This window comes from Colossoma macropomum, unplaced genomic scaffold (genome assembly GCF_904425465.1).
Source record: "Colossoma macropomum unplaced genomic scaffold, Colossoma_macropomum, whole genome shotgun sequence".
Lineage (NCBI taxonomy): Eukaryota > Metazoa > Chordata > Actinopteri > Characiformes > Serrasalmidae > Colossoma > Colossoma macropomum.
In genome coordinates this window covers 27,781,780-27,808,364 of record NW_023494796.1, presented here as the reverse complement: position 1 = coordinate 27,808,364, position 26,585 = coordinate 27,781,780, and the positions used below count along the sequence as shown (strand labels likewise).

Sequence of the window (26,585 nt, the reverse complement as noted above, 5' to 3'; positions counted from 1 at the left end):
GAATCGTTGTTTTTCTTTCCACCCCTATTCCGGAAAAGTCCCGCCTCCTCCGCGCTGCGATTGGTTAGTTTCCTCCCACTTTCTACGCTAGGATTGGCTCCTAGGTACGAACCACTAACCAGTCCCAGCGCAGGAGAAGCAAGGCCACCAGCCAATCGCGGCGCATTGGGGGCGGGACCGAGGCGGAATACGGGTGGGTAAAATGGGAGAAAAAAACCGTTACGATAGAGCGAATTCATCACTCGCGAGCGTTCTTGAGGCACGAAACTGCGGCGCAACAAAGACAAAAACACCAAAAATTATCTCAAAACCTGAAAAAAGCAGGTAATTTCTCCTCAGAAACCGCTCAACATCTGAGAAATATCCGAACGGAGTGCATAATATTTTCAAATGAGTGGAAAAATATCGACTTAATCGACGACGGTTTAAGGTAAATTTGATGACTCGTTGTAACGGTTGAAACGGTCACTTCGGTCTCTGACAGCGGGAAGGGTTGAACAAGATGAACAACAAAATTGAAAAAGAAAACGAAAGCAGTGAATACAGCAACCACGAGGAGGAGGTGAGTGCCAATTTTACTTCAACTTTCGCCTTTCTCTCTCTTTCCTCGTGTACTTTGGTTCAGAAAGCCCCAGGTGAGATGCTAGTTTCAGCAAACGAGTAAGAAATGTCAGTATTTAGGCTGAAGTTCACCCCAGTCCTCTTTCATAAAGTTTCTTTAGCATTTAAACTGGGTTATGGTGGAAACCTGTAACCAAATGACGGTGAACGGTGGCTTAGCCTTTGCTTTCTGACCTCCATTGGGTGAGAAAGACCCAACCGAGATGCCAGCTTTAGTACATTTGAGCTTAATTATTGCCTCGGTGTCATCTTTAGTAAAGTATCGTGTAAACATCCGATCATGAGACGCCATCATTAGCAAAACAGAGTCAAAAATAGTATTTAAAGTAAAGCTTTACCTCAGTTGTCTTTAATAAAGTTGCTTGTGCAGCTACTCGGTCAGAGACAGGGCTTTCTCTCTGCTTTATCTTCTCCATTGGGCTAGAAAGTGTGAACTGAGACGTCAACATCAGCAAATGAACCAGAAATAACATTATTTAAGGTAAAGGTTTGCCTCAGTCTCAGTTTCTACTACACACAGATATGTATAGTGAACAAATAATATTATTTAAGTTGGAAGCTCACAGTGTCCTGTGCATCTGAAATAGATTATTGCTGTAAATCTCACCAAAAGACGAAAAAGAGTGACTTTGCCTTCTTTTCTGATCTTCTGAAATGAAACGTCCACTTCAGTAAAAGGATCAGAAATAATATTATATAAGCTAAATGTTTTTCTACATCTGAAAGGCAGCATTATTGTAAATCTCCATGCTAAGGGCCACAAGAAGCGGCTTCTTTTATCATCTCAGTTGGGGTAGAAAGTGCCAACTGAGATGTCAACATCAGTAAATTAAGCAAAACTAACATTATTTTAGATAAAGTTTTATCTCGGCCTGCAGCTAAAGTGGTTTGTTAGTGTATACCTGTCACCAAATGGCTATAAACGGTGAGTTGTATGTAAGTCTATTTAACAATAGGCCAGAAACATGGAGTATAAAAAAATAAACGTAACTACGTGCTGTACATTTGGAAAAGTCGTAGCATTGCCAAGTTCAGATTGCTGGAATGTTACGTCATTATAAATCCAGTTTTTTTTAAAAATCTGGTATCCAAGCTGAATGTTTATTTGGGTATCCATGTCGAAGTTGCTCTTACCTCAGATAAGCTGCAAGGAGGTTTCTTGGCCGTTTGCCCAGTGTTCATATTTAAAATCTTTGTATAAGAGTTTTGCAATCAAACACTGCATCAGATTTCCCAATTAAGAGCCGAACTATCAGCTCCCAGTCATTTACTTTGGCTGGGGCTCTGTGTTTTGTACAATATCCTGATCTTCCCTCAAGAGCCAAAAGATACTGCAAGTGTCCGTGGAGTTGGATGGCATTCATTTGCGCTTTATTTACTTTGGGATTAGGATCGGTTTATGTGGACTCGCCAGACTGCCTGGTCGATGATTTCATGTGTGGATGTGGTCATGTAGTGCCTCGTTCCTGCCCTTCAAGCACTCATTAGCTTGATTTTTGATATGTCAGCTCTCACCATTCTTGGGCCCAGTCAATATTTTAAGGACAAATACGTGTAACTAATAATATTGGCCATTTAAAGGGAAATTTCCAAAATGCTGCATAATTCAATTGTTGAGGTGTAAATAAAGTCATTCAGAGTAGTTTGATGTGAAATGGTTTGTTGTAGAGAACCTAACTGACTCAGTTTTCTTTACAGAGGTGGTGATAGGAACCAGGGGTCATGATGTCTACACAGTATAGCCATTTTATGTACTGTCCAAAACCACCAGTGAACCTACATGTGTGTTCTGAGTTTTCGTATGTTAATGTTAATAATGCTAAAACAGTCATTAATCTGAAAAAATAAGTTTTCCTTGGGGACGATTTTGCCTTATAACATCCTGCATGTATCTCTGCACCGTTTTTAACAGATTCAAAAAATTACAGTGTAGCCCAGAATCTTCTAAATGTAGTAACTGTCTATGAGGGAGCTTTTAGAGCTGGAAGCTCGGTTCCTATCACCACTGTAAACAATTTTGACTTGGTAAGTTCCTCTGAAATGGAGCCTTTCACACCAAACTACTCTGAATGACTATTTACATCTCAACCATTTAATAATGGATGCAAATCGGTGGGTTTTGCAACAGGTCCCTTGTAATATTGTACAACATTAATCAGACTTAAGTGTTTTATTTGTAAAAATAAATATTTCAAGCATGATGGTGTTCTTTGTTCTGATGTACCAGTTCAGCCTGTGGTGTTGTAATCCAAATGAGCAGGTGGTGAATGAATAGTTTATCTATAAAGTGAATGGTTTTCTTCACACTAGAAGTGCCTGTTCCTCACATAATAGATTAAGCCTTTAGCTTTGATCATCAGGTAAACGTATTATGTGAGCCTAGCATGTGCCTTACCTTTTTTAGGACAAGAGCAAAGTTGCTTTAAATGCGTGCTAGTTCTTTCAATTCCACAGACATGCCACATTGTGTGCCAATGCCAATGTACAATATTGTTTTATGAACATATCTGTTAAGGACAGTGCTGATACATTTATAAAATGTAGTAATTGGTATTACGTTTTACTTGAACTAGTATTACAGAGAAATATATTTATTTGTGTAGGGTTACAAATGCAGTGAAATCAATGAAATACAGATATTTTAGAGCAGTAGCTCAGCACCACCTAAACAGGGGTTGGCAACCCAAATGTTAAGAGGTGCCTTTTTGTCGTTTCAGCAAAAATCAAACCACCTTGGGAGGCAATGTTTTATGTCCATTTTACCATTTTGCCTGTAAATATGTCTCAGTATGTGCTAATGTGCTAGCATAGGCAAATAAATTTAATATAAAAGAAAACGCAGACTTACTTTGCTCTGCTTTAAGCTTTAGCTCAGCTATAGCCGCTTTTCTCACATCTCCAGCAGGAAACTTTTCTGCCAAACTGGAATAGTTTCTTGTAAAATGTCTCCCGACATTGTTTTTTTTTTACAAAGCTGAAGTCAGCTTCTCATTTGCCAGCTTCTTGTTACAGTTCTCCCGTTCAAGCAGGTGAATGAGAAATTCGAACGAGAAGCTGACTTCAGCTTCGTGACTTTTTAGAGGATGAAACAGTCTAAATTGAAATAATGCGGTGCTCTGTGGTTCTGTCCGGTCTTATTGTTGACATTCGTTTTCATTTCTTTTGATCACTTTGATCCCTGAGTTATGCTAAGTAGCAATGTGTTTGGTATCAAAGTAATTATGTTCTTCGCCTCAATTTCCAGGCAATTCCAGTCAATGATTACTTTGTTTCCAGGAACACAGGACGACCAGAATCAAAACATCTGAGTTGTTCGCATCCAAAAGAGGAGATACGGCTGTGATCAGCTTCTCTCATGTAATCAATACCGTCAAACAGTATTCTCAACCGGAGTGTGGGTCTTTGTTTAGAGCGAAGCCTGGTGGTTTGTGGTTTGTTGGATGCTGTTTGAGTTGTATTTTCATACGCTCGGTTACGTCCTGTAGTCTAGGCAAGTCTCTGTTTTAAATAGGTGCGTAACACAAAAAAAACAAAAGAAAAGAAAAGAGAAAGAAAACGAAACAATTCGCAGCTGCGTCTGTGGGAATCTTCCCCAAAATGTCACTCAGCAAATAAGGTCCTCTCTCCTAGTTAGTCTAGTCCTGAAATTGAATTGTTATTCTGGCATCTCTGCTGACGATGGAGGGTCATGTGACTACGCTGACCTTTATGAGATTTTTTTTCTCGCTGGAGAAAAGATCTTTGACGGCCATCGGACAGGGCAGGACGAAGTTGATCCGGCAGAGATTGTTTATGTGTTTCCCACTGTGAGATTGAGTGTGTGTATGTGTGTGTGTGGGTGTGTGTATATGTATGTCTTCCTGTACTCCATGGTTTTGACCCCCTCTGTGCAGCTAGACAGTGGGGGAGGAGGGATGGTTGGGGGTGCAGACGCATAATTGTAGCCAAAGTGTGTATCTCTGTAACTCATTTTCTTAAACAGTGTTGACTGTGTTGTGGGAAATGTATGTTTTGTACCACTATATACAGTATAACTACTCTGGCACTCAAGGCAGCAAGCCACCCGTAAGACAGGCTAATGAACACCCCAAACACATTGTTGTGGTTTGTTTGGCACAAGGTGGAAAATTGGAATAAAGCCATATGATATGTTTTAAGGACTGCAGTGATCACTGCAGCACTGCAACAGAAGCGGTAGGGGTAACCTTTCGGTGTATAATCTACTCCTGTGTTCATCTGGAGATTCACCAGAGTTGTGGTAAGCAGTGGTCACATGCGCAGAAACGCAATTTTTGAATGCAAGTGTTTTTTTGGGTTTTTTTTTTTGCTGTGAGCAGTGTGCCACTAGAAACATGTAAACAATAAGCTCCTCTGTAAAAACAAAAGCGCCGCAGAAACATTCCACTCAGATTCGCATCAATTCCAGCTTGCATGGCCTAATTTGTTCTGTTGATATGTGCCGGTGACGATACACAGCGAGCAGTGGCATTTTCACCAATGCAAAGATATGATCTCCAGAAGTAGTTACAGTCCAAAAAACAGAAAACAAACTGCAGCTAGGCCTCTGACTGAATAACTAAAATTACCTTTCAGGTCAAGCTAATAAGATGTCTCTAAAAACCCATTTATGAGAGTTTTTGTGATAGTGTATCTTTTTCATTTGGTTTGGTTGGTTTCACACAGCAGCTGCTAAAGTGGACCAAACACGCACAGGGGTGTTCGGTTTTTAGTCAGACATTTTGCTGAGTGCAATCACTCTGTTACTCTCGCGTTTACCACCATGAAAATGTAAAAATATAAAGAGAAAATGTAAAATAGAGATGCTTAAATGTCTATGTGTAAACAAAACAAAGCAATATTAATAAACTTGATATCTGCTTCTTTATGATTGGTTTACGAATTTGAATTTAACCAATCAAGTCGCTGACGCTTGCCAAAAAATATGTGCTGCGATCCAGGTGCCAAAATTAAAAGCAAATCTTTGCTATTACTGTATTGCTCTGTCATGGTATTATCATTATTATTGACAGCAGCTTGTGATGCAGGAACTATATGACAGTCTGTAAGGAGTAAAATGTTAAAACAAGCAGATTATGTATACAGTAAAATGCTGATGTGCACTGAGAAAAGCACATCAGGTTTGATTTTTGATTCCGAGGTTAATATTCAGTTCCATTTTTTATCCGATACTGTGTTAAAATTGCTACCCCGTTAGTGTTGTGAACTTTTTAAAGATAACAGTATTACATTTTTGACATATCGCCCACCCTTAGGATGGGTGGGATGATGGAGCAGATGGTTGTGTAAGTTCTAAAAGCTTAGCCATGTTCTAAGAGTGCGGTTGTATGTATCCCTCTGTGTCCCTATGCATGTCAGCAAGCGGGCAGATGCTGCTCTGCATTTATAATATGTCTCCACTAAACTACTCTTCGCCTCTGCACCCCTCAGATGTCCCAGGTTTATTTTTAAAACCGCTGGGGGAATTGTCATCTTATCTTGGCCATTTGTCAGCCGACGACAAGAGGTATTTGAAAAGACAACAAGGCTTAGCGTCAAAAACGGCTGTCGGAGAAAGTGTCGCTACAGAGAGAGAGAGAAAGAGAGAGAGAGAGAGAGTCTAAAACAAACTGCTTTTATTGCTCTGAATCTTCAGAAGTGCCTCAGTGACAGAAAAAGAAAGTGCTGCATTTTTAAAAGAGTTTTTTGAAAGGTCTTCAGTATGTCTGTCTCGTCTCGTGATACGGTTTAAACAGCGGCAGAAAATTAACACATCGACTCTGTTCTTTTGTTCTGTAATTCATTTTTCTGGTTGATATTTCATCCTAATAACAACATCTGAATTTATTCTTTCAGGGTCATGAACTCGTAGTGTCTTGATACAGCTGAACTTTGTTTCTCCTCTCTCTCACTTGCTTTTTCTGTCTTTCTCTGTCTCGCTCTCTGCTCTTTCCCTTTTTCTGTCTCTCTCTTTCTCTCTCTATCTGCCCCTCCCCCTCATCCCTCAGTACTGGCTGGTGATATCATATGAGAAGCAAACATTTAAGTCTGTGATAGCATTCAGTTGATTTAGAACATCATTTTCAGTGAGGTAAACTTTTCACAGTTTTGGCAGGACTGTAAAGGTCATTCAGTGCAAAAACACAGAAGGTCATTTAAATCTTTTTATTAAGTTAATAAGTGGCCCAGCTACTAATCTGTAAAACATGCTCTAAATATGAATGTGTTTCATGCAGCAACACAGAGTCTTCCCAAACATGCCCTATACTTTGCTGGGAACCAAAAAAAGAAAAAGAAGAATGTCTGGTACACTTTAAATCAGCAAATTTGTTTCACTCACACATCAGACACCAGGTTTATGGTACCATGCTGGCAAGCACCATCCAGCATGCAAATTACATGCTAAACCCTAGTTTTCTAAGTCAGACTTCTTGCTATGATCAGAAGGTCTGGAGGGTTTTGACACTAATTCTGACTGCTTATTGTGGCCGCCTAGTTTGACAGGAAGAGCCCGTTTTACTGACATGCAACCAGACTTGTGAGATTGTGTGCAATATACTATTGTCCTATCACGCCCTGTAGCTTTCGTCAATGAATGATAGTATCGTGGGGAAGTGGCAAGCAGGAGCCGCTTTCCCTAAAAAGAGCTGTCACACTTTGACCGCATCTTATATGAGCACAGTTCAGAAAAAAGAGCAGCGAACGCCTGCATGAAGTCAGATTCTAGGCTACTGTTATTGAAGCTTTTTTTTTACTGTTACTGTAACCTCATTATTATCATTATTATTATTATTAAAGTATTTTTAACAATAATAGGCTGTCTTTTGATTTTATGTATAATGTGTTGTGATCACAATGTCAAAATCAAGAGGAGAAGCAAGAGAAGGCATTCTGTGCCTGTAAGACTGCAGCACGACATTAACAAGCATGAATACAGTTTAAAAAAAGTGAAAACGGAGATTATGAGAGAAATGTTATTAGCCTTTTCTGATAAATTATCTAATTTGATTGGCAGTTGCTGTAGATGGAATGTATCAGCAATTCACGATACCACTGTCAGTCGGCTCAAGTCTGTCTGAAAACCGACCAGTCACAGTTCTATTGTGTAATATGTAAGTACAGGCAATTTTCCAAGTGGTGTTAGCAAAAAACAAAAACAAAAAAAAAACTACAAAACATACATGCACGATGAACATGCTAGCTTCTAAAAGCTCTTTAATAAGTGTAAAGACTTAATGCTTCACAACTTTTATGAACAAATGAACTAAATCAAACTTAACAAATGGATACAAATAAAATGAAGTTACTACATAGATTTGTTACAAGCTGTTTACATAGTATATGTACTTTAATGATATCACTGTTACACTGTGACATAATGCATTGAAATGGGTAATGGGACAAAATAACTTAACTGTTAAAAATAACTGTTTCTTATATTGTGCATAGCAAGTGCAAAGTACTTATGCACTTCCTTAATATTCTCCCAATACCCTGTTTAATTTCTGCTCATTATTGAGGGAACAAAAGTTTGGACTAAATTTGTTGATTTTTAAAAAAAATGTCAGTGGCATAAGGTTTTGTTTCTGTTTTCAAATAATTTTTAAGTCTTTAATCCTGTGGTTTACAAAAAAAATGTAGTATACTCTTTGTTCAGTAATGACCTACTGTTTTGGGTGTTTTTTGAAGTTCTTGGTCAATTATTCAGCCAGCCGAGTGTTTCTGTTCAGTGCTTAATTGGTGTAGAGTTTGGTTTATGACTTCATTTCATTCTTCCGAGGTTCAATGTACAGATATTTTAATCCCTTCCTTCTCTCATTATCCCTTTTTGTCTTTACTCATGGTTCACGCTGGGAGAGAGAGCATGCATGACCTCAGCAACAAAAAGCCCCTTTTATGGTCATGAGTCATAAAGAGAGAGAGAGAACAAAATGAGACATGAGACTCAGCCTCACCACTCAGCTGAGCTTTAGGAGTGTGTTAGTCAGGTGAGTGTGTCTCATTGTGTGTGTGTGTGTGTGTTCATCCAACTGCAGCCAGCATTAGGTTAGTTCTTTGTCCGGCACCCATTAATTACAAACACTGTCAGTCAGGAACTCAGTAACAAAAGACGTAATCGCTAACTTTGAAAAGATTAAGAGTCAGGGTCCGTATTACAGAAACGTCCTAACTCTAAATCTTATCTTATCTGTTTACTTACCTTGGCAACTTCGTTTAGGGTCTAATTTAGGACAGTAGCTATTAAAGCATAACTAAGTTTATCGTAAGTTTATAATCTTATCATAACTCCACGTAAGAAAAGAGTATTACAGAAACATCCTAACCAGACAAAACTTCCTAAATACTGTTAGAACTTTAGTATAATCCCAGTGGTGTCCTTAACTTCTGTTTTAAGCTTCTATTTCTACTGTTAGCTGCTCTACTGAAAGATAATGTTAGTGTTTTTAGGACACTAACCTTACAATAACAAATTTACTGTAACTATGTCGCATGAACAGCATGAACAAATGCATGAATTACATTGGTGGTGAATAATGAGGAGGCAGAGGCAGTAGTAACATAAACGCGGCTAACGCGCTAGCTAAAGCCTTAGTAAATGGACACTGAAACTGGAAGGCAGTGATGCCCTGTGAAATAGGAGTTCATTACATTTTAGTTTTGTTTTGACATTTCTTTTACAGTGGTAACTGTCCAGCTAACTAACTTACATCTTAACATTATTTTTATGAAGTGTTTGCGGTTCAGCTGTGCGCACATTATTGGTTACTTAGCAATAGACATAACAGTTGATTATTATGTGCCACTACAAAAGACTATTTTGTCTGTTCTGACTAATCAAATCTCAGAAAAATGAAATATCATGTTGCATATTGTGTATCGTAGCAATAATGCCCACCCCATGTGGACTACAATACTGCCACTGAAAAGAGATGCATTGAATTTACTTGATTCAAATGTGTGTATAATTTCCACATGAATAAAATATATTATTTGAACATAGATCTTGCCAAAATGTAAGCAAACTGAAAGACAAAATTAAGTTTGTGTAATATATTTTATTCATGTTAAAGGCAACACTGTTTTTCAGCTTATAGGCTTTCAGAAAGGTGTATCAGAAAGTTCACTGGGGTTCGCTGAAGCTACAAACACAGATTTTTATCTACTGTCACTAGGGCTGGGCGATAAAACGATAACGATAATTGTCGCGAAATAACTTTTCCTCGATAGAGCGATACGACATGTTCGATAAATGTTCAATATAATACACCATCCTCACACCTCCACGTTCAGCAAAAGCCCTGGTTTTCTACTACAAGGAAAGCGACATTACTGTGCTGTCGCCAGTAGAGGGAGCACTTCCGAGTTTTTCTACATGATTAGAGAGGGAGGGGGCCACGAGTAAGATGAGTCTTTAGCAACGGCTGAAACGCGGAGTTATACATTCCCTGTTTGAGTGGAGCGACCGGCGATCTGTTCTCCTGTGACCGAGAGTGGGTGACGAGGTCAGTGGTGTAACTGTACTGTCCAACAGCGAACTCACCTCTTTCCGTGCATCCTAACCAGCTTTAGCAGCGTTAAATCACAATCCTCACAACTACAGCACTGTTAACTACAGCGCTCGGACAGTCATATTTGAGTGTTAGAGCATTCCCAAGCAACGAAAGTGAAAGAAAAAAGTGGGTTCATGTAAATTACAGCCCTGATTTAAACGAAAGTAAACTGAGGAAGCTGTGAGGCATTGGAGAGCGGGAGAGCGCTAGCTTTCCAGGCTAGCTGTTTTTAGCAGCTGGCTAACTTGAAGCAGCGCGCTGTCACTCACACAGCATGGAGAATTGTTGATACTGTAGATCAAACAAGACACAAAAGCACCGCTTTCAGTTTAAACGTACCTGAAAAGAGGACTCCGTTTGTCTGGTGTTGATATTTTGCGGTTCACCCCTTAAACTACTACGATAGTATAGAGAAATCCAGTCGTCGCTGGCTGGTGTTTGAATACTGTGATGTCATTTGTAGCGGGGTAGTTAGCCGAGCGCTCGGCACCAGCTAAAAATAATCTGTTTTCTTTCTTAAATTATGACTATTACAAAATAGCCATGCTTTTCCAGCTGGTAGAAACAGCTCACCAGACACTTTCTCCCACTCTCCCATGACAGATTTGTGAAATGTTCCACTGTTTGGTGAGTGTTTGTCGTGTTCCGACCATAAAGGATAGTTTAAAACAGCAGTTAACCCCCAGGACCAAAAATCAGCCTTCAAACTTGAAAGAAATAATGATTTGACATTTATCGCGGTATGTATCGATATCGGACGATATGAATTTTTTTTATCGTGATAACATTTTTGGCCATATCGCCCAGCTCTAACTGTCACTGTGTAAAAGCTGTATGTCATGATGGCACAAAAATATTTCAAAATGTAAGGGCAGCCTCTGTCTCTGTTATTTTGTCTGTCTCTGTCTTGTGAACAGCATTATACAAATCAAATCCAAGTGAATTGTGTGCTTTAGGGATGCACTTTGGTATTGGAAGCGTATCAGTATTGGGAGATATTTGCTTGTAAAAAATAGCAGTATTGGACAATATTTTATGAGTGTTCTGGATGAGAAGAACATTTAGGTGATGCTGAATGTCTGTGCTAAATGTAATTTTACTGCATTTGTAACCCTACATGAATACATTTCATATTTCTGTCCAGTGCTCCAGGTAAATCTTGTTCTGATTAACTCATATTTTTAATGTTTATGTATCGGTATCAGTAATGACAGATATGTAGATTGAAAACAGGGAGTATCGACATTGGCACACTATTTCTGTATTGGTTTATTACTGGAACTGTCATGGGGTTCCTAACACTGAAGTGTCTCAATGTTTCTCTTGTAATGTTTAAATCAGTTTGTTGTGACATCTTAATGGTTTCTCAAGCTCAAAAATCCAACTTCCTTAATGTTCAGTGAGCCAAACATTAACCCCTGAGGTATGTCATAAACTAGTCGGTGCAAATTTTTGTGTGTCTTTCATATATAGTACAACATTTCTTCAGTTTTTTTAAGCCACCTTTACTGAATGTAACGTAATGATTTACTTTAGTCCGTTGTGACCTCTAAGCATAGAAATCCAGCCCCCTTCATTTGTAATGAATTGAATATTAACCCCTGAGTTACCTCATGAGAGGAGCAAATGTAGGTAAAGGATTGCTGTATATTTCTTGTATATATAACTTATTTTCTATATTAACTTTCACCTATTACTGTATTTAAATTGCATTATGCGATAAAACATTCTGTTTCTTTCTTTCTTTCTTTCTTTCTTTCTTTCTTTCTTTCTTTTCCCCCCGTAATAAATGATTTAGTCCTCCTGTCGCTTTTGTCTTTGTGCTCATGGACACAACACCTCTCCAGCACCCCAGAGCTGTGAGTTCACAGCCATGCAGCCAAGTGCTAAGACCCCTCATGCGACTGTTAGATTCCTCTGGCTCAAACTCACAAAAGATAAGATAGGAGATGAGGTGCTACAAGCTGAAAACTGGCCTATCAGAGCCCGCTGTTGCTAAGTTACCTGTGTTTGTTTTGGTGGAATTTTAGGTGACTGATTTCACACAGGTGTCACATGGCCACACACATGGAGAGAGTGTAGTGTGTAAGGCTGTATGAATAATACCAAAATAATACAAAAATGAATTCTTGTTGTTTTTATTACAAAGCTTTTTATTTTATTTTATTTAAACAAAGCCTGGAAGAACATCAGAGTATAGAAGATCATCTACTGTTTATTCAACAGATGACTGCATTTGTGTTTATAGATTCCTAGCTAAGCTCATGATAGAAAATTATGCACACGCTTTTAAAGGTTAGAAAGGGTTCTTTGGAGCAATGCCATACAGAACCACTCTTGGTTTCAATGGGTTGAGAACCGTTTTTGTAAAGGATATGTGAATGTGAAAATGTTAAAGTTTAAAGACCCACCACATAATGTCAAGATTTTATACCAATAATTTTTTTTTCCTAGAACCATGTGTTCATTCTGGGACACATTTAGGAAACTAACAGTTGTATAGATGTGCTCTATAAGCCCGTTGAAGGTTTTGAATGGAACGTATCTTTTTTGTTGTTGTTGGGTTGCATATCACTGATACTCATATGCTCAGTGGCTGCCGAGTTATTTTTTGCCCTGACATCTCATTCTAAAAGAACCATTTCTTTTTTCCATCTGCAGGTCCGGACTCTGTTCGTCAGTGGCTTGCCCTTGGACATAAAGCCACGTGAGCTCTATCTCTTGTTCAGGCCGTTTAAAGTAAGTTACATGCCTTTTTCAACACATTGCTAACTCTCCACACCAATTACACTACATTAAGTTTATGAATTGCTGGGATTCATCAATTTCATGTTACAGAAATAGTTGGTTCTTTGACCAGACCCAGTGACTAAACGTCTGTTGATATATTGTTTGTTGATTTCTGTAATGTCAGTGGGAAGGTAAGTGGGTATCTGAGCAACCGAGGAGGCCGCTCGTTTGAAATATAATATCTGAATGGTGCAACTACTTTAATCCCCAATTTAAGAAGCAAAATGAGTACTTCCTGGTTACTATTTTGATACTGAATGTCACTAAATGTAGATTTGCATTGTATTTCAAAAGACTGGGATGTAGTGCATTTTTATAGTTTTGTAGGTTCAGTGTTGTCTGTAAATATAGAAATATATGGAAATAAACCTTTAAAATAAATAGATGTCCTAATAATAAAGTGTAATATTTGATTTTTTTTCTTGTTTTAGGGTTATGAAGGCTCATTGATAAAGCTTACCTCAAAACAGGTGAGACAAAAAACCCTCACAGAAAAATGCTCCAAACATGCAGCAGAATCCCTAGTGTTCTTTAACTCCATAAGTCCAACAGAACACAAATGAACGCTTGAGGAGTGAATGCTTCACTGGGGATTTTACTGTTTATTTTAAAAGTCTGCTCTTGAAGATGTACCTTTTTATAAAGTTTAGTACCAGTCCTAAGCTGACACACCTAATACTGTCTTCAAAAGACCTTGATTAGCAGGTGCAGGTGTGTAAGATTAAGGCTGGATTCTTTTGTGAATGGTGGGTCTTCACATTTTAAAAAAATGTGGCATTGAATTTACTTCAAGCATGTGTATTATTTCCACATGAACAAAACATGGCTGTTGTCGGAAGAAAACCTTATATCTCCATTTTTGTCGTTTTTCAGTTTTTGACATAATTTGAAAATGCCTGTTGCCGTTTATATTGTATGTAAATGTAATGACAAATGGACCAAAAGAAATGGCCCAAAATGACTTAGAAATAAGTCTGGTTCCATTGACTTTCATTAAAAGTAAGTTCTTTCCTTCTCCTGTAAAGTTACCATTTTTGGAGATAAGAGGTTTTCTTTGACAACAGTGATATATTACATTAACATACCTTTTTCTTTCGCTTTACTTACTACTTACTTTGCACTATATTTCACCTGATTTGTCCTCTGCCCACAAATGAATTCTTTGATAGCAACTGTTGAAGTTGGACAAGCTCTACAAAATGTTGGCAAAAAACCCTTTCAACAAATTTATAGTGTAAATTATAGTGTTTTTTGACTCAAAAACATTAATTTAAATTGTGTTATTAATTTAAATAATATTTATTTTGTATGTGTGTTAAAGATCACACTGTAACAATAGCGCAAGTTTTTTTCTTGTGCTAGCATTAGCACGGTAGCAAGGTCATTATTATTTCCAAACTGCCTGATTTCAACTTGCTACAGCATCACAGTCCATCTGAGTAGCATCACGTTTTAAGCTGAAAACCCAACACAGAAAGTCTTCACTTCAAGTGAAATTCATCAAGTTGAATGTAATTTTTATCAGCATCCTATAAAGCTTCTATAACATGAAAAATATATGTTTATTTAATGTGGAAAAAACAAGTATATTTGAATCAAAAGAAAATTAACTGCTGCTTTGTTTTTTAGTGCAGCTGGTGGCAGCTGTCTTGCAATACACTAACACAGCAGTTTTCATTGCCATTGCATTTCAACTCAGCTTTGTGTGTTTGTACTGCAGCTGCTTGACTGTTTCTGTTTTGACTGATAAGTCCCTACTGGGAATTGATGGATTGACAGAATGCACCATGTCCTGCCGTTCTGTAGATGGAAAGTTTCCTTTTCTGTTGTCACTGATGTACTTGTTTTTTCTCACTTGTGTAGCTGCTGTAGAGGATCACATTTAGACAGCAATGCCACAGACACTTCAGATGTGAGAATTAACAGGCTGCGTCAGGAACAATGGAAACAAGGGATGGGTTGTGAGTGTGTGTGCGTTTGAGTATGTAGTACTGTAGGCATGAGTGAGAGAGTGTTGTGTGATAGCCATAGCAATGAGAAAGAGAGAGCGAATTAGTTTGTGTATGCATGTGTGTGGCATGAGCGAGAAGATGGGTGATACGGTCAGTATTGCAGTGATGGCCTCTTGTTAGCTAGTTCCCCCTTCTATCACATGATGCTCCCAACCTGAGAGGATGAATGTTAGCATCTGAGATACTTGAAGCTCCACTGCATCTTTTTAAACTGTCGCTAACGCCACATCATTGGACAGCTCAACATGCTTGAAGGGGAATGTTAACTGCTAATTCTGTTGAGTCAGCTAGCAGATGCCTGCCTTGGCTAGCATCATACTGCGTGGTGTGGAGGTGGGGGGGGGAGACCACCCAGAGAGAGAGGACAGTGCTCTTTGGGACTCATGGCCATGGGTGCTGTGGACAACAAAACATTAAAAAAAAATTAATTTTGTTGGAGATGCAGGCAGATCTTTAACTATGTCAAACCTAGCTGAGCATAGTGTACTTCAGGGATGCGGGAAGCTGAAATTATTTCTGCAGCATGTATGTATCGAATCCCATGACTTCATGCTGTGTGTTTTTTTTTTCTTTTTCCTTTGAATTGTTTGGAGAGCGTTGACAAGATGCTACTGTAACCGACACAGCAACCACAGCTGATGCTTCCCGCACCCCGTGCTAATTTCAAACAGTGCACTCTTAAAACTAACAAAAGAACATTAAAATCTGAAAAACTAATTAAAAAACTAAAAAAAAATAAAAAACAAATGAAAATGAAACTTAATAACCCTGGTGTATATATGTGTGTGTATACTTGGAGGTGGTCACACACCCACACACACACATTCAAAGCTGGGAACAAACAAGAGCTTCTTCACAAAATATTTTGACAAGAACGTCTCCATGACACGGTGATGCTCTCTCTGGGGCTTATGGGAAATGAGCATGCCTCGCACGTCATCTCTGAGTGACCTTCAGTCATTTAGATGCTCTTGTCCTGTTTAAGGCATGCAAAATACTTCACTGGAAAAACGATAAAATACAGCAGTGGGAGAGTTACAAATATGCATTATCACTTTGCAAACTGACAACTAGTAATTGTTGATTCAGTGAGAAGGTACGTTATAATTGATTGATTGTTTAAATAAAATTAAATCAAGTATCCTAATCCTGTAGCTCATATTCTGTTCAGTTCTGACTGTTGGGTGAATTACTGTGTCGTTAGGATCGGCACTTATATTAAGACTATTAAGCAATGAAATATATTATGTAATGTTGATTTCAGAAGCGTGTTATTGCAGAAATTCACTTAAATTAGACTGATGACCCTTTGTTTGTAATAAAAAAAAATGCAGTTGGTTGGTGTTCTTTAAGGTCTGACAGTATCCATAGTATGCCCAGAAGAGTGTATTGTGATTTCTCCTCAGCTTAATACTTATAATCAGTCCTTTAAAATGCAGGCTTAGAATTCAGTAATTAATCAGAAAAGACTTAATATTCAGTAACTGTTATAAAACTGATCTGAATCTTGATTTTTTTTTAAAGGGTTTAAAACTGATATATTTTGAATCCTACAAAAAATCCATCATCTTCTGAGCTATTTATACATTTGCGCTGTGTGCTTAACTCCCAGTTCATCTTTAATAGACTGACAGCATCTATTTTTGCTTCAGAAATGCCTCTTATCAACCCAAGAACACCAGGAAGTAGGAGCAGGTCTCACTTCCTGTGGGGAAAAAAAGATCCCACTGGAATGTGAGAGTTTTTCAGTGGAGAGCCGGTCAGAGGGGAACGGTGGGTGTGTTTATGACCGGCTGTTTGCTTGGCCTGCACCAGTTGTGTTTTGTCTCGTGTTGGCAGCACTGTTATGGCACAGAGCAGGAGAGATGACAACAATAATGTAAATCAATTGATTCCAGGCCTCTCCAGAGAGGCTAAGCCATCTCCATATATAGCAGTAGGTTTCAGAGCTGCTATTTATAACTGCCCTGTGTTCACTGTCTAGGCTCTGAGTGAGTGAGGGTGAAAGAAAGAGAAAGAGAGAGAGGAGATGTATGTATGCACTCTAAAAATGATGTGTTATGCCTAGCTATTAACACACTTCTGTGTTATCTATTGCTCAGTATTTGTTAAGATAAACGAGAGGAGGGTATTGGCTGGTTCTGTTTACTCAAATCCAATTGATGGATTTGTACTTTCTTATTTTTCATATTTTCAATTGATAATACTTTCACTTCCATCCTTTAATAATTTACATTACATTAATAATCTACTTTTCTACTTTATGGTTTTAGTTGTCAAAATTAGGTCCTAATTTCTTTTTCAATAACTTTTTGGAAGTAGCATTTTACCAATCCAAAATGAGAATAGCAGAATTATTTTTTGGAAAGTTACTTTTACTGAAGGGTGGGCATTACACTGTGGCTATGACCAAAATGCACCAATTTGTGTTTTAGGGAACGAATATGTATGTTGGCCATTTTCCTTTCAGTGTCTGAATTGCAAAATGGAATTATAGAGACAACAATGCAGTGAACACCATAGATCACTACATCATCTGAACGAAAGTAAATTGCCAGTCTCTTTTTTACAGAGAGCGAAGGAACGTTAGCTAACATTAACAGTGGCCGTTGATTCTCGACTCTCGTAATTCTGTGGTGAAATAAAATCTGTAAAAGTCAAAGACCCTAACATGCCTACTGCCAGCTGCTCACCATGCAACAGAAACACTGCATGGGAACTGTTTTAGGTCTCTGCAGTTCAAAAGTGTCTGAATTCATTAAGTGCTTCAAACATTTTGCTGCTATTTAAATATTTCCCAGATTTTGCACAATATATAGCACAATGCCAATAAGGGGGTAGGGATCCAATTTGGTCACAGCCTATTTATTAACATTTTAACATTAACTGTTTTGAGAAAGTGAAAGAGTGAGCATGGAAGGAAATTGTGTTTGTCTGTGAGAGAGAGAATGAGTAGAACAACAGCCAGTATACAGTAACTGTATAAACTGCATTGTGACATGTATCTGAGTGGATTGCAGCTCATTATGACATTTTCTTATTTTATTTGTAAATTTTTTAAGAAGTTAATTTTTACAAAATACTGTGATGCACATTAGGGCTAAATGATTAGTCATTTATATATATATATATATATATATATATATATATATATATATATATATATATATATATATATATATATATATATACATATCACTTTTCTTTAGCAAAAGAATTTACTGTTGTATATAAACAATGTTTCAAAACACACTGTTCATTCCCCAGTCCATACAGGTCATATACAGAGTTTAAGCTGCATAAAGAGCTAGTTTTGAATTAATTGTTTTTGTGATGTCAGGCATATCACGCATTTAAATATATACCCCCCCCATTCAGCCTACATCAGGTTAGCTCTGCCCTTTCGCTCTGAAGTTATGAATAATGTTTTAAACTGCTTTTTGAGTAAGGTGTAATTCAGGGCACCCAGTCAGGACAGAGATCATGTACATACATCAGCCTTAAAGGCCCTGGAACAAAAACAGTCTGTTTATTTGTACATGATAAAGAAAGACTGGAAATCTTGGCCCTGTAATTTTATCCTACATTGTTCAACTTCGTCTTAAGTTGTAAGCGTGAAAGTGTAACATAATAATGTGACACACTACATTCAGCAGACATTTTTTAAGTCCAGAAAAAAGCATGTGCGGATCTTCTTGGGGAAAAAAGGCCTGGAGCTAATTAATAGAAAAAAATATTTCATATTTAAATCGCAGTTGTAATATTGGTCAGGAAAATTGCAATTATATATTTTCCCCAAATTATTCAGCCATAACAAGTAACGTGTGTCGTGAATAGTGTCTTCAGGTGTCATGATATTTATTGTACTTTTAGCATTTCACCCACTCTTAGCTAAGTCAGTAACCCCTTTTCTCTTATCCGATCTGCTTGTCTGTAAAAACGCTGAGTATGAGTCTTCAACACGGCGATGATAAGAATGTGGAAATGGAGTAGCAGTGTTGCTTTTTCTTTCTAACGTCACCCACTCTCTCTCTCACTCTCTCTCTTTTTCCGAATTCCTGAATTTCAGCGCTGGTGATTGAACTCTGAATGCCCCCTCCCTCCCTGCACATTTCTGTCTTTGTTTCATCACACAATGAAGGCAGAATATGCACGAGTCGACGGACTGTGAAGGACTTTTCCTTCTAACTCTGTGTTCTTTCTCTCTGTCTCTGTTTCTCCTTGTTTTATTGTAGCCGGTGGGGTTTGTGAGCTTTGACAGCAGATCAGAGGCTGAGGCGGCCAAGAATGCCCTGAACGTAAGTTTGACGTCGTCTGACTGTATTTTTACTGCTGAGTCTGACTGAAAAGGCAATGTAACTTTACTGCAGTTGGAAACAGTGAATTGAGGATGTGTGCGGTGTTGACTTTGACACGCCCACACTCTAAACCAGTGGTCTACAGTTTAGTGCATGGGATCATTTTGGTGACCGTGAGATATGATCGTCATGCCTGTGGAATAAAATTATAATTATTATTATTTTTTATATAAATTTTAATTTTGATTACATTTCAAATTCTATACATGTTAAATCCAAGGCCTTGTGGCCTTACCATCACACGCAGTTCTGAGGCACGACTGTAATTGTTTAATATTGTTATTGTTCATTTTTATTATATTTATTATATTCTTATTGAATAGTTATTTGTGCATACATAGAAACGTCTGTTAACCACAATTATGAATGCAGTTATCCAATATGCCCCAGATTTCTCACCCACACAGAAACAAAAGTGAAGACAAAGCATCAAAAAACCAAACAACACGGACATACAACATCATATTCTATGTGAAAATAAGTCATCTACAAAGGAAAGAGTTGTCTCAGAGTTCTCACTATAGAGAACACACTTCTGCACAATTGGGCTCAGTTACTGTTTATTTGCTAATAAATATATGGTGTTGTTTGTTGTTTTATTAATTACAATTTTTAGAAAAGTATAATTTTAAATAAAAAGAAGCTAACACACCCTTTTATGTAACATTTCCTTGAGAGCTATGAGGCTAATGCTTTAGCATTAGGTAGAAACCTGTAACTAATTTTACGTAGTTGCTTAAAATGGTGTTTTACTAAAAAGAAAAATGTCTGAAAAACCTGACAAATACTCATGACAGAGAACTACGAACAATAAAAAGCAATGTTAGATAATCTGACAGATTATAGGCTTTTAAAGACTATCAGTTTAAAAAATAATAATGCAGACCACTAGATTATATATATATATATATATATATTCATGACCTTATCTTTGGATTTTTTATTGAAGTGGTCAAACTCTGTCTTTGACCTTGAACCTGGTCTTAAGTGTTTCCTTAAAGGAATCATTCATGTTTGGCATGATGTCAAGTGTGTGCAGTTCAGTAGCTCTGCTCGTAATATTCCTGTTCAAAGAAGTTTAAAAGTGAAGTTGTCCCAAGGCCGTTGCATTTCACAGATATTATAATTCAATTATTTTTATTTATGTATTTTATTTTTATTTTTGTAATCCCCAAGTGATCATTGTGGATGCTTGAATTTTTAACAAGATTAAGCGCGCTCTCTCTCTCTCTCTCTCTCTCTCCCTCCCTCCCTCTCTCTCTCTCTCTCCCTCTCTCTCTCTCTCTCTCTCTCTCTCTCTCTCTCTCTCCTCACATCGATCCAGGATTTAGTTTTAATCTCACTTAGCGGGAGCAGGAGTTTGACCTTGCTCTCCAAAAGCCTTTGAGCTCTGTAGCAGGTGAAGTCAAGCAAGATCGAGCATGCCAGCAAAAACCGGTAGCTCGCTATGGTAGACGGAAATGTCAATGAGACAAACATCGAATTAAAGAAGGATCATTAATGTGCACTGGCTTCTGGTCTTTGGGATTGATTTCTGTTGCCCTAAATTTTGTTACTCTTTTTACGCGTCGTTCTGTTAATCACTGACTGTAGGGGTTTATTTTAAAATAGCATTTATGTTGGTTGACTCAGTGGAGAGCAATATTGTATATTAATAAAAACTAAGTATAGTCAGTCACCACTTTTACATATGAACAAAATTCAGACTTTCCTGAATTAATAACTAATGTGCCAAATGTCAAACTAAACAGAATAGTGAAAGATGTTTATGAGAAATGATTCCTAAAAAACACAAATAGATGTATAAAAAAAGTGTCTTTGTTTATTTCATAATGACAAGTGACTTTCTCTCAAAAAAGACGTGTGATGTGTGTGATTTTATTTATTTTCTTTGTATGTGTATTCGAACCACAGTCCGAATTTTGCTTATGTATAAAACTCAACAGTAGCAACAGTAACAGAATCTCTGTGCCCATTGTTCAAGAAAAGAAAAAACCTGTGCCTATTCCCTGCCAAAGATTCTGCACATGTATATTTTATCATCTTACAAGGCCAAAAAAATCCAAATCTGTGATATGATAGATGGTTAGGCATAAAATATGTTCAAAAATGTGAAACAACAGTCTGAATGCAGCAGGGAGCAGGGCTAAATTAAAGCAGCATTGGATCTCATTACATCGCTGTGGAGTAGTGCACCCACAGATCTTCAATCGCTCGAGCGCCGAAATGCTAGAGCCCAGACAATCCTACTTAATACCCCTTCGTCCATGAGAACCAGGGCGCTGCTCTACTTTCACCACTGCACTTTTGCAGTAGGGCCTAGAACCCACCCCTGTGGAACTCCACGCAACAGACAGAATGCACGCTGCTCTTCTTCATTGATCTTGATCATTCTGTTCTTACTTTTTCCATGGATGCTGGGGAAGGAGTGTGGGGGGGGGATGGAAGGAGGGAGTGTGTTTGTGTGAGAGAGAAAAAGAGAGAGAGATCCTCTCATATTGGGTTGATTTTATGGAGGAAGCGCCTGAGGCAACTTTCTTTCTTTATAAACCATGTCTTTGTTCTACTTGAAGTGGCCTTTTGTTTATGCTATGTACAGTTTCATCTTTTTATTTTTAGAATTCAGACACACCGCAAAACGTGATGTCGTTCATTTTAAGTGTGTCTGGACAAAGCAGGCACTTCTAATATTGATTCTGAGCATGCTGGTAACCTCAGTGGCACTAGATTTAAGCCAAGAATCTTCCTCAGTGTTTGCAGAACCCATGTGCAGTGTTTTGTGTCTGTCTGTAACTGGAGCTTTTCTGTCTTCTTCAGCAGTAATTGAAAGATGTGACATTTCAAGGTTCTAAACCAAGAAACAACTGTCTCAGAATCTGCTTAATTCTGATGCTGCTGAACAATTTATTGAGCTTTTATCTGTGATTGTGACAGTGAAACAACCGTGTACAGCTTGTGTTTTGAGAGGGGAAAAAAAAACTTAGTGTAGGTCGCAGCTAGCTGAGAATTTTCAGGCACAGTTTTGTTGGCGCTAGGTTTGCTCAGTGAATTCATGTATTGCAGAGGCTTCTGAAACATGTAGCAAGAGGAAGTGACAAATGATTCAAACCTGCTGCCCTCTTCAGTGCTGCAACTCTATGCCTGGAGATGCTGTCAGTGTGTAAGCATCTCTGGACTGTAGTTTTAACACATACCGTCAAATGTCAGATCAGAATTTGCTGCGCAGTTGCTAACTAGAAGCTATTTCCTTTTCTGAAGTTGAGACACTTATTGACCAGCGGTAAGGTGCTAATGTGCTACTGTAAAGCTTACATGCAAAAACTACAAATTCTTGGCCAGTACTTTGTTTGTTGAGTGACTTGATTCCTGAAATAACTGAAGGAACGGTTTTGCCTTCTAGGAACTACTGATGAAAAGAGCATGGACTGTATCTCAGGTTTCTGTCATATTGCTCAAGAGAGTTGTGTGAAGGGTGATGCATGTTATGGAACACCCACTGTGTTATGCTGAAAGGAACATTTCTTGGGATTGTAGTTTTAGCACATACCATCATATGTCATCTGATCAGAATTCTGTGCCTCGTTGCTAACTAGAGGCCACTTCTTCTGAAGTTATGGCACCCCATGTGATTGACCATTTGACCAGCAGTCAAATTTACTGCTTACTGGCTTCTACTTTTTTTCTGTGTAATTCAAATGGTTAAGAGGTAAACAAAGTCATAGTCAGAGTGGTTTGATGTGAAATGCTCCATTCTAGAGAAACAGAATCAGAATTGTTCACATCTGAAGAGTTTAATGACTGTAAAAGCTCCCTCATGGAATGTTATTACATGAAATGGTCCTGAGACATTGGTTTACAATAGTTTTGAGAAGGTTTCAGATTCGTCATTGTTTATCTACAACGAGCCATTTTACATCATACCAGTCTAAATGACTATGTTTACATTTCAACCATTGAATTTTACAGAAATTGTAAAAAAGTAAAAAAAAAATCAGTGGAATTTTTCTTGAATGACTTAATTCCACAAGTAATGTGAACAGTTTTTCTTTCTTGGACCATATCTCTATGTTGTGTTTCTCAAGGGTGATACATGTTAAAGCTGGAACTTACTCATTTCTTTTTGGCCTCCTGTAGGGAGTTCGCTTCGACCCGGAAATCCCACAGACTTTGCGGTTGGAGTTCGCCAAGGCCAACACAAAAATGGCCAAGAACAAACTGGTAGGGACGCCCAACCCCCCTCCTTCTCAACAGAGCCCTGGACCACCCTTCATCAGCAGGGACCCCTGTGAGTAACACGTACACACAAAAACAAGCCCTCCCCGATACACCATCACTGATAACATCCCCTATGTGGGTGTATACTGCAGTGCGCACGGCCCCAGAATCAACCTATTAGTGTTACCGGTCGGCTGATTTTGTCAGAGATGTGAGTACTGATTGTGAGAAAAGTTGAAAGACTCTCTGTTATGCAGGTTGGGTGGATTAACTTTAGTTTTAGTTTCTTGGAATAGTATTTTCTTAGTACAATAAATGATAGCTGATTAACCCTACAAATATGCAATTACATTAATGTCATTTTACTTCATTACTTCACTACTTTACACTCAGATGTTTATGCTCATAATATAATTTGTAATGAATAATATTGTATTAAATAGGAAAAGAATGCAAAGTAAAAGCATTTTCTGTAGTTTTACCTCGATACTAATGAAAAAATAGAATGGTATAAATATTTCTTTGGCCTTCATCCATCAGTTAGGTTAGACAAAACAAAGCATGCATTATTTTTTAAGTGTACATCTGGGTTGTCCTTATGATAAGTTATAATACTTTGGTCTGCGACTGGATCAGTCATGGACAGATTGAAATTTATGGACTTCTTTGAGACATTTAGGGATGATTCATCTAATACAGTAATTCCTGTAAGACTTCACAGGAGAATATGTATGTGTGTAAATCCCAGTCTCTGCGTGTGTCTCTGTGAATCACCCTGGGTTTAATGCTGACTGCACTGATAAAAAATTCAGCCTTCTCTTTGTAAAACTTTCCATGGGGTCTTTTTTCCAGTAAGTTTGTTTACTTTTTTTTCCCTTGTTTGTTTGTATTATTGTGCTTTGGCCTTGATTGAACCATGTTTTCGTATCATAAGGTTAGCAGGTTTTTCCCTTGTTACCCTTGTTTAGGAGCAATACCATTTGGTTTCTTAAAGAACTTTTCAGTGGATGGTTCTTTAGAAATATCAGTTTTAACCACTCAGTTGAAAGGTTCTTTAGGGCAACAAAGATGATGCTTCTACATCTTTTTGGCTGTTTTATTATTAAGAGTGTAAGAAGATTAAGAAAGAAATCTTTCTCGCCAGCAACACTGCCTAGAAAAAACGTTTTATTCGAATAATAGTGTCTTTTTTTCATGAGTGTGTATTACACCATTCTCCAGAGTTGGTTGGTGTTTAAATGTTGTGCAATAGTTGAATATGTACAGCAATTTTCTCTTCACTGAGCATGGCACATGTAATGCTGTGGAATGCGAAGGCCTGCACTTTTTTACCCTGAGACGCTTCACCAAACCCTAAGCACAGAACGTTAGTTTGGCGCTGTTAGATGCAGATGCACACATTACAGCCGTGGATTGTCCTGGATATGCATTCCTGTTAAGTGACCAAACTCATCTTATCTTGAATCTGCTTCGGTGAAGACAAACGCCCCTCGTGGTCCCTGTGCAAAAATTTGGAAGGAAACTATTACTGAAGAGCTTGACGTAATAAGTGACCAATTTCAGAGATCAAAATGGTGGTAATTAAAGGGAATTCTTTTCTTCTGTGTATTTTGTCCCTGATAACTATTTCAGATAAGATTGCTTTGCAAGTTAGAGGATTCTTGATGATAGCATAATTCACTACAATCTTTGTGTGTGTGTGCATCATGATTTGTACTCGTGAAACAGCTGTCTGGTTAAACTATTTAAAATGCTTACAGTCCTAGACTGGTGAACGCTAGGGATCTGCATTCTGACTATTTTAGATATTCCAATATCTGTAACCATAAAGAAGATAAACAGATAAACGTTAAGGCATTTATTTTGTAGTAAAATATACTCTAATTCCAAATATGAGCAAAACTGTCACACTTTACAGCACTATTAAAACATAACAGTGTTTCACTGAATTGTTGGTCTGTAAGTTTTAAGTCAGTGTTCGCATAGAGGAACCGAGAACACTCGTGCAGACCCCTAGTTTATACCTGAAGCATAATCATAGATGGTCAGCGGTATAATGAAGCTAAAAAATCTACTGAAGATCCATTATCAATTCCTGCTTCTGTTCCATTAATAGAAGAAGATGGAAACATTCTTACTGATCCTCTCCTTCTTTGTGTATGTCTGCATGTTTGCATGTATGTGTGTATGCACAGGCTATACGAGATGCCTCAGCAGAGGTGGGTAATGACTAGTTCCACGTACATCTTTCAAAGTAGAGTTAAAGCATTTTTTAAATAAAAAAAAAAAAATCCAAAAATAGAAGAATACGACTTAATAAACAGTTCCTATGCTAATCAGTGCTGCATGAAATAAAAGATGTTCCACTGCTGTTCTGTAAGTATCTCAGTACTTAAGTAGTTTTTGAACTGCTATATTTGAAATTCTGGTCAAAAGGTTTTGGGGGAGGGTAGTTTTACGTTTAATGTAGTCATAATGTCACTGCAGATAACAGCACTTGTACTGGAGTATATGTTTAAGCTTACCACCTACCCCTGCATATTAGTTATTAAAACACAAAAACTGTTTAAAAATATTCAAATATTTCTATAATTCAGAATTAACACAAAAGTTTAAATGGCAAGTTTACAGGAATGTGTCTGATCAGGAGTAGGAGATGTGGCAGATCTAAGCGAGCATGAAGCTCTATCTTTGGTAGCACAGCGACATGGTGCAGTGTTTGTGGATGTGTGTTCTGGTGTGTGTGTCTCAGTGTTGTTCCTGTTGTGTTATGTTTCCAGATGAGCTGACAGTGCCTGGTCTGTATCCCAGCAGCCCTGACGTGTGGGCATCGTACCCGCTGTACCCCGCAGAGCTGTCGCCCGCTCTCCCGCCTGCTTTCACCTACCCTTCCTCTCTGCACGCTCAGGTAACACTCACCTGAGCACCCACATGCACCTGTCTCACCTCCTTTCACACCTTTGCAGGTTCCTTTGCCTCTTTTTCCTCCTTCATTCCCTTAAGCCACAGTCACACTACAAATTTGCAGTTCTCCTTGTCAA

The 26,585-nt window shown here is 38.1% G+C and overlaps 1 protein-coding gene across 2 annotated transcripts in view; it reads left to right on the top strand.

Moving 5' to 3' along the window:
• The first annotated feature begins 210 nt into the window (after positions 1-210).
• The window catches only part of LOC118816680 (RNA-binding protein with multiple splicing-like), a 46,955-nt gene continuing 20,580 nt past the window's right edge, over positions 211-26,585 (top strand). Inside the window, exons 1-6 of one of the 2 annotated variants that reach the window (XM_036583203.1) lie at positions 211-562; positions 12,831-12,908; positions 13,391-13,429; positions 19,207-19,269; positions 23,464-23,614; positions 26,325-26,452. In XM_036583203.1, coding sequence (XP_036439096.1) covers positions 503-562; positions 12,831-12,908; positions 13,391-13,429; positions 19,207-19,269; positions 23,464-23,614; positions 26,325-26,452 — 519 coding nt within the window. In that variant the 5' untranslated portion in view covers positions 211-502. The remainder of the gene's footprint in view (positions 563-12,830; positions 12,909-13,390; positions 13,430-19,206; positions 19,270-23,463; positions 23,615-26,324; positions 26,453-26,585) is intronic. The other variant, XM_036583204.1, reaches the window with a different exon arrangement.